Source organism: Sus scrofa, chromosome 16 (genome assembly GCF_054392235.1).
Source record: "Sus scrofa isolate SSC_HxYL_T2T_F1_AM1 chromosome 16, Sscrofa_HxYL_maternal_Yorkshire_Landrace_v2.0, whole genome shotgun sequence".
Lineage (NCBI taxonomy): Eukaryota > Metazoa > Chordata > Mammalia > Artiodactyla > Suidae > Sus > Sus scrofa.
In genome coordinates, this window is record NC_139398.1 from 47,937,518 (window position 1) to 47,946,606 (window position 9,089).

General features: G+C 38.0%; 1 protein-coding gene across 3 annotated transcripts in view; it reads left to right on the forward strand.

The window, feature by feature from the left end:
- Positions 1–3,724, forward strand: part of MAP3K1 (mitogen-activated protein kinase kinase kinase 1) — a 74,641-nt gene extending 70,917 nt beyond the window's left edge. For all 3 annotated transcript variants that reach the window (XM_003133973.6, XM_013984793.3, XM_085002274.1), the window contains exon 20: positions 1,115–3,724. In XM_003133973.6, the coding sequence (XP_003134021.2) occupies positions 1,115–1,264 (150 nt within the window). In that variant the 3' untranslated portion in view covers positions 1,265–3,724. The remainder of the gene's footprint in view (positions 1–1,114) is intronic.
- Positions 3,725–9,089: the final 5,365 nt, after the last annotated feature.

The following is a 9,089-nucleotide window of genomic DNA, read 5'->3' on the forward strand; positions in this document are numbered from 1 at the left end:
AAAAATAAATTAAAAAATTTCACACCTAAGTCAGAGGCCAAGTCTGTTCTACTTTGCTGACAACTCTCAAATCCATTCTCTCCATTTCTACCAGAGAATAGTGTAATGATTGAGATTTATTCTGCCCACGTTCTGTTTTCTTTTTTTTGTCTTTTTGTATTTTCTAGGGCCGCATCCACGGCACATGGAGGTTCCCAGGCTGGGGGTCTAATTCGTAGCCGCTGGCCTACACCACAGCCACAGCAATTCCAGATCCGAGCTGCGTCTGCGACGTACACCACAGCTCACAGCAACGCTGGATCCTTGACCCATTGAGCGAGGCCAGGGATCGAACCCGCAACCTCATGGTTCCTAGTCGGATTTGTTCACCACTGAGCCACAACAGGAACTCCTTGTTTTCTTATTGATAAAATGGATATAATAGTAGCACCTACTTCATTAATTATTTATATTATGAGGATAAACAGAATTACCTCTGGGCCTGAATAAAGCACTTGGCATACATAGTCACCTCTGTGCAGAGTGGCTAGTATTAGTCCTCTGAGCTGACCCCCAGCACCTCTCACCTGCCCTAACCTCCTTCTGTCCTCCCCATGCTGATATAACTTCCTCAGTCACCTGAAAAATATCAGTGCAGTTGTGTTTCTGATGTACTAAATTGACTGGCCAGGTGTAGTCTTACTTACTCTGAATAGCTCTCTGCGCTAAAATATATATATATATTTTTTTTTTCATATATATAAATGAAGCAAAGAGGGCAGACTCTTTTGGAGAGTGAATATGAGGAAAGCAGAATTGATCTGAATGAATACTTTACTTCTCTAATAATTCTGATGCACTTAGCCTTGTTCATTTACGACAATAAAGAGAATTTGTAGTACCATCTGATCAGGATGCGTTTGGTCAAAGTCTAAAATCCTAAAATTTGAAGGAAACCTCTCATCCATGGGTGAGTTTTTCCATAGACTCCTTGTTAGCAAAAGCCCGCCCACTTCTGTTTTAATTCCTCTAGGTACAGGATGCCTCAACAGAGGTTATGAAATATATGCACATGTACTTCTTTATCAAAAGTTCCAGTTGTCGGGAGCTTTAACACGAGGGTTTTCTCTTACAGATTGCCAGTGCAACTACTGCTCCATCAATCCCGTCACATCTGTCTCCTGGTTTACGAGATGTGGCGCTTCGTTGTTTAGAACTTCAACCTCAGGACAGACCTCCGTCGAGAGAGCTACTGAAGCATCCAGTCTTCCGTACTACATGGTAGCCATTATACAAACAAACTATAATGGAGACAGGATGCTTAACAAGAGAAAAAACTTTTGTGGGGAACCACGTCGATAATCTACTGGCCTTTGTGCCACTGAACAGCTATGAATGAGAACAGTGGGGAACCCTTACCTAAGTATGTGATTGACAAATCATGATCTGTACCTAAGCTTAGTATGCAAAAGTCCACAATTTGTGCAGAAACTGTAAACCGTGCCTTTCAAAGAACTGGCCGTAGGTGAACAGGAAAGCAATGAAGTTTGCATGACTAATTAACAGAAGCATAATTTTTTTGGAGCACTTTTTCAGCAATATTAGCAGCTGAGGGGCTCAGGATCAATTTTAATGTTTCAATTATTCTTCCATTTCATATTGTGGTCACAAGCAAGGGGTTCTGCAGTTCTTTTTTTTTTTTTTTTTTTTTTTTGGTCACTGGTTATAAAAATCATCTGCCTCTTTTAGGTCAGAATATGCTATAAGTAGCAGAAATAAATATATTTTTTAAAAGTTGATAACTTCTTTATGACCTACAGTTGACCTTTATTTTTTTAAATACCTGGGCAATTGTGGTTCATTGTGCATTTTACTGTTGGCCAATTCATTTCTTTTTTGGAAATTATGGTTCTATATTTTCATTTCACCTTCACTTTTGTTTAATATTCAGGGAAAGGTGATCTTTTCAAACCAGAAAAAAAAAATAGAACTAGATGTGAACTAGAGTTTATTAAATATCTTGCTATTGCAAGAGTTTTTTAAATACAGATTTAATTTTGTTTTTAAAATTGGAATATAATAAAATACTACCTTCATTGAGTCAGTCACTGCTCTTCTCATGCAGATTAAGTATAAATTAAGTGAAAGTCAATTATCCTGTGATGCAGCTCACAACCAAGATCAAGATTACCTTGAAATTTGAATTTTTTTAATGTATTGGTTTCTTTTGTAGGAAACTTCACACCATTTAATTCTTACTCTGTATGTAACAATCCATCATTCATCATCACAAGTGATAACAACATTAACTGCTGTTTTCCTTCTACCATGCATCAGCTCTTAACAGTAGACCTGGCAGATAGGTAATTAAAGAAAAATTAACTTACTCAACTACCAATGAATAATAGTGTTTTTAAACAGTAAATTTACTTTGAACTTGGAAAAATGTGTTCAGAAAGAAAAGTAAAATTGAATTTCATTTACATACTAATTCCTTGGATTTTGCACAATTATCTAATGGTTTTTGTCTGAGTTGAATTCAGATGCATGGACTCCTGAAGGAAAATGGCAGCTCTTTTACCTTTTTTCTGTGAGTCTTTTAAAACAAGTACTGACTAAGCATTTAATACAAGTTTGTGAGATGTTAAGTTTTAACTCTTCAGAAGCCAGTTGAATTGTTGCAGAGTTAAATAGAATTGGTTATTCTCAAAGACTCAGGATAAATAAATAAGCTATATAGAGTACATTTTAAATGTACAGCGCAAATTGGAAGTAAAATAAGTTACAAGATAAGTTTACAGGGATATTTTGCATATAATTTTTAAAAGGCAGTTTTTAATGAATGTGTTTCTTAGTGAAATTTTACATTCCTTTGGTTGGAAGATTGGCAATATTTGAAGAGTTAAAAATAGTACCGAAATGTGAAGTTTGGTAGCTTCTACATGTATTGTATTTTCTTCCTCTTTTTTTTTTTTTTTTTTTTTGACTACTTAGAATTTTCACAATTCTAATAAGATTGTTTCCAAGTTTCTCATGTGCAAGCTTTAAAAGATGCACTCTTGCCATTTTATGTACTGGAAGATCATTGGTCAGATTAATACTGTGTCTGACAAAAATGTAAACTGTATAAACTGAGGAACCTCAGCTAATCAGTATTACTTTGTAGATCACATGCCCACCACATTTCAAACTCAAACTGCCTCTAGATGTCAAAATCCATTGTTTGAGTTTGTTTGCAGTTCCCTCAGCTTGCTGGTAATTGTGGTGTTTTGTTTTGTTTTGTTTTGTTTTCAATGCAAATGTGATGTAATATTCTTATTTTCTTTGGATCAAAGCTGGACTGAAAATTGTAATGTGTAATTATTTTTGTGTTCTTAATGTTATTTGGTACTCAAGTTGTAAATAACGTCTACTGCTGTTTATTCCAATTTCTACTACCTCAGGTGTCCTATAGATTTTTCTTCTACCAAAGTTCACTTTCACAATGAAATTGTATTTGCTGTGTGACTATGATTCCTAAGACTTCCAGGGCTTAAGGGCTAACTTCTATTAGCACCTTACTGTGTAAACAAATGTTACAAAAAAAATCTCTGGGTTAAGAAAATTTGGCTTAAATGTATCCTTTGTTATTTTAAATATATCAAGATATTTTAATTAAAATTTTTACCCCATTGAACCAATTTTATAGTATTTGTACCTATTTTGGTGTTTTGTCTTTATAGTAAATAAAAGTTTTTGAACAAAAGTTGTACTTTTTTTTAAGTATGGAATTCTTTCAAAATAAATAAGAGTCATAAGAACACTATAAAGCACTCCCATATATCATTCACACAAAAACCTCACTCAGGTCTTGCCAGCGGCTCAGTTATGTCCTTTACAGCAAAAGCATCCAAACCAAGACCAGGTTTGCTCCCAGTTAGGGTTTCTTTAGTGTCATTCAATCCAGAGCCATTCCTCTCAGTTCTTCCCTAACCTTCATGACTTTAATATTTTTCAAGATTACAGGATATTGTTTTATAGAAGTCCCTTAATTTGCATTTGATGCTTCCTCATGATTTAATTCAGAGTATGCATTTGTGACAGGGATAGCTCCTAGATGATGCAGTGTTCTTTGCAGGGTCTCTCTTATATGAGGAGGCAGGCAAGGTTAATGTACCCCATTGCTGGTGATACTAACTGTGATCATCTGAGTAGGCTCTGCCACTGGAAAGTTACTTTTTCCCTTTATAATTAACATCTACCTTTATATTAAATATTTTGTAGAGGTGATATTTTGACACTACATAAATACCTTGTGATTCATCCAACTTGAGCTTTCTTGCCTGAATTACTACTCTTATGGTTGCCAAATAGTGGTTTTCTGTTTCCTGCACACCTTCTATATTACATTAATGGGCATTCTGCTAGAAAGAAGAGCTTTCTCTTCTTTCATTTATTATTCATTTGTATCAAATGGGCTTGTAGATTCCTATTCAGTGAGATAAAATCCATTACTGTCATCACATATTTGCTCAAATTGTCACATTTAGCCATTGGGAGCCTCTCAGAGCAGCTTCTCTATTGACTGACAAGCCACCATTATTCTCTGGACACTTCTCTACCCTCAGATCCATCGTATGTGTTTGTTTCAGCCCTGGGATCAGGCAATTTTCCAAAGAGCTCTGACTTTGATTGGTATTTAAAAGCTGGGTGCTAAATATGTTCATTGCTCCTGAGTGTCACTGCTCCAGGCCCTCTTGGTAGACAGAGCTAGAAATATAGAAATATATATGTATATGTATATATTCATGTACACATACATATTTGAGGTCTTGCATATATATGCAAAATATATATATTCATAACCATACACACACACATAACACCATGAGTTCACAGCAGTCTGTTCTGAATCTACCACAACCCAGGTTCATTCAAGCATTCCCTCTTCCCATACTTGGAACTCCCTTCCTGGACAGCAAGAAACCTGGCTTCCATTTGCCTCAATATATTGACTTATTTGCCCAAGTTCCCCATCTACCTTTGTAATCCACCTTCCTGTTCCCCATCAGGCTGCCACCTCACTCAGCTGCCTTCTCTGCATGCATGTTCCAGTTTGCCTTGTGTGTATACACACACAAACACACATTTTAGGAAAGTTTTAGGTTCACAATAAAATTGAGCAGATGACTCACGGATTTCTCACATACCTCCTGGCCCCACATAATACACAACCTCCTCTACTATCAATATCGAAGGGCTTTTTGACAGTTTTTTTTTTTAATTAAAAATCTTAACTGAAAACTATACTTTTGAAACTCTACCTTATGTGGCTTGGCATGTTATATACTTGCATCTACTACTACTGTTCCCAGATGGCACAGATTAAATGTAATTGATTGTTCATACAACTCTTTATATCGCACACTAACATACTATACTATTTATACATACTATACTATACTATACATACTATTTTAAAAGCATAATAATGACCATTCTCTTGCATTAAACTATTGGGAATGGGAATAAAGATTTACTTACTAGCTACTATTTGTCAGGCATACTTTACAACACAGTGGTTATACTCCATTTCACAAGTGAGAAAATGCAATTTAAATCCTTCTGCAATCCAAGCTACACCAGGGAACTTGTTTGCTCTGCCACAGAGTCTTAGTCATAGATTGTACCTGCAGTTGTATGTTGGCATTTTCCACTTTCATCCTTCATATTTCTGTTCAGCAGTCATTTCTTACATGATAAAATTAAATCAGAAACTAGGTAATCCAACTCTATAGGATAAGAAATGTCACTGAATAACTGAGTTCAGAAGCCATTTTGTGTCTCTATATTTGTTTTAAACTTTCTGTATAACTCGATTTAAATGTACCTTTTAAATAGACAATGGATTTTTTTTCCTAAAGGGCACACTTCAGTCATTTCAGGAAAATATTAACTTTGAGAAAAGCTTTCTACTTCAAAGGAATTAATAAATTAATTCTACTGTTCCCTGATTCTATTTAAATGCTACTATGGGAGTTCTCACCATGGCTCAAGGGTAACAAACCTGACTAGCATCCATGAAGACACGGGTTTGATCCCTGGCCTCGCTCAGTGGGTTAAGGATCTGGTACTGCTGTGAGCTGTGGTGCAGGTTGCAGATGCAGCTTGGATCTGGCATTGCTGTGCTGTAGCGTAGGCTATAGCTCCCATTCGACCCCTAGCTGGGAAATTCCATATGCTGAAAATGCGGCCCTACAAAGAAAAAAAAATGATATTAATAGTTTTATAAAATGACCAAATCTGCAGGTTCTGGAATCTAGAAAAATACCAGGATATCATGCCTATATGGACATGCCAATAAATGCCTTCGTGAACTGATGTGGTAATTCACTTGTTAGAAAACAAAATGCATCACATACTGCAGTCATTGGGGAACACAATGACAAACAAATGTATGCAAACTGCTGTATTTCCATGTAATAACCATTTTTAAGTTTGTCATTTTCTGGTGTAAGCAAAAATCTCATGTTGAATTACGAGAGGAAAGGATGCATCTTTTAAAAACTAAGACTCTGGAGAAGAACAAGCACCTCCCTGGTAACCACAGAGCTTGAGTCATCACCTAGGTCGAATCTGGATCTGCCACTTGCCAGTCATGTAACCTGTTAGACTTTTTGAACCTCCATTTCTGAGTCTATAAAATGAAACTAATGGTGTTGTTGAGAAATAAAAGACCTGTGTAAATGCCTCAGAACAGTACCAGGCACACTGGTACAATACGTGTTTGCATAAATGAATGAGTGACCCAAAAGTTAAAGACTCCATGCCTGTGGGGCTAGAAGTGGCCTCAGCACAGCTTTTGGCTGACCTGAAAGTTCATGCCAAATTCATGACTAAAGGGGGCCATGGCTGCCATACTGGAATGGGGCGGGGGGGGGGGGGAAAGTCCAGTATTGCCAAAGCCTCTACATTTTGAAAGGAGGCTGGAGTCTGGGTTTTTACATGAAATTTCTTGAGGTTTATACACTGGAAACTAATTTTTAAATTTTATAAAGAACTGTAGGCTAAGCAAAACTCATATGCTTGATCTGGCCTGAGACTAGCTGTTTTTTGACCTCTGACCTGGGTCCAGACCTATAAAACAAAACAAACAAGCAAACAAAAAAGTAGAAAATTAGAGTGGAACCTCAGTTTTGGGTATCTGGATCCAGGACTTTTGTCTTCTAAGATAAGAGGGAAATTACAGATGCTAGAGAACTAACTTATGAAGAGAAAACTGATGTCTAATTTTATGCACTAATGTGAAATGCTTACCACTAAAGCCTAATTATCACATAGCAAACTATGCATATGTAGCATTCAAATATGCCATGACAGTGGCATAGCTAATTTGGTGAGCTTTATTTTGCAATAAATATTCTGCATGATCGGTAACTAAAGAACTTCATTCATGACTGAAGTCAGTCTCACCACTTTGGCCCTCAGTTCATGGCTGTGCCGAATCTGCCGAGATAAAAACTAGGCTAAGTTAATGATATAAGAGGCAAAGTTTTCAGGCCCCAAAGTTCCTTTTCCTACAATGCTGAAATTCCTATTAGAGTTTATTTTTGAGATAACTAAGTGCTATTTTCCCTTAAAGTCAATTTGCTTAATGAGATCTCACAATATCTATGTAGATATACCCAGGGAATGCGGGTTGTAACTAGGATGAAAGGGAAAGGCCGGCAAGGAGGAGAAATTCTGAGATATGGGGATACATGGGGAAATCTTTGGCAGGGAGTAGCATAGCCATATTTGCATTTTATAAAGAGAACGAAATGGGGCAGTACAAGAGGCAGAGGGAAAGAAGACAACTGCAATATCTAGAAATTATGAGGGGAGAGAGATGTCAGCATCATGGCAGAATACAATGTCCCCACCAAAACTGAATCATGAAGAAACAGAAAAATATGAACAGACCAATAACAACTAAGGTGACTAAATCAGTAAACAACAACCTCTCAACAACAACAAAAAAAAGCACAGGGCTAGATGATTTCACTGGAGAATTCCATCAAACATTTAAAGAATACCAATCCTTTTCAAACTCTTATAAAAACCTGAAGAGGAAGGAACACTCCCAAACTCATATTATGAGACCAGCATTACCCTGATACCAAAACCAGATAAGGACACTACAAAAAAAGAAAACCAGAGGTCACAGGTAGTCCAGGATGGTGGTGCAGGAAGATCCTGAGCTCACCTTCTCTCAGAGGCACACCAAATCTACAACTACATATGGAACATTTCCCTCTGGAAAAGACGTGAAAACTAGTTGAACAGCACCTTCATAACAAATCACAAAAGGGTTCCATTGAGACAGGAGAGAGACAGTCTCACCTAAACCCTACCTCAGTGCAGCTACTCACAAATTTGGAAGGGTGTCAAAAATCCAGGGTGTCTCCCTGAGGTTTGTGCCCACAACAGGTCCCCCAATCCATGGGACCTATAGTGGAGAAATGAGCCCCCAAAACTTCTAGCTAGGAAAACCAACAGGGCTCATGTCCAGGGGACCAAAAGGGCTGTACAGAACTGAGATATTTCTTTTAAAGGACTGACACAGACTCACTCACCCCAGGTACCAGAGTAAAAACAGCAGTTTGAAAAGCACCTAGACTATATGTGAGAGAGATCCATGTGCTAATTATAACGCCTCTGCTGGAAGGGCAGAGGCCTGCTGGGGCTTCCCCCCAGGGCGGGAAGCACTGGGGGCACCATTTTTATGTTCTCCCTCTTCCTTGACAACACCAGTGAGCGCACCCCAGTTCTGCACTCTCCCGCTGCCCACTAAAGCCAGCAGATAGGCCCCACCCAGTGGCCTGCCACTGCCCCAATAAAGATGATGGGCACACCTCAGGTCTGCACTCTCCCACTGTCTCACCAAAGCTGGTGGGCATTCACAATACATGCAGGGGACGCTCCTTGATCATCTGGCTCTGGTAGCCAGGGGAGCTTGTATTCCTGGGTCCCATGGGACAGTTACACTTGCAGAGGCAGTCTTTAGTGGTCTACTATGCAAAGAGACCACAGGCTGAAACACAAACCCATTCTTTCTGTGAAAAAGGCCTATTTACTTATCCTGAATTTCA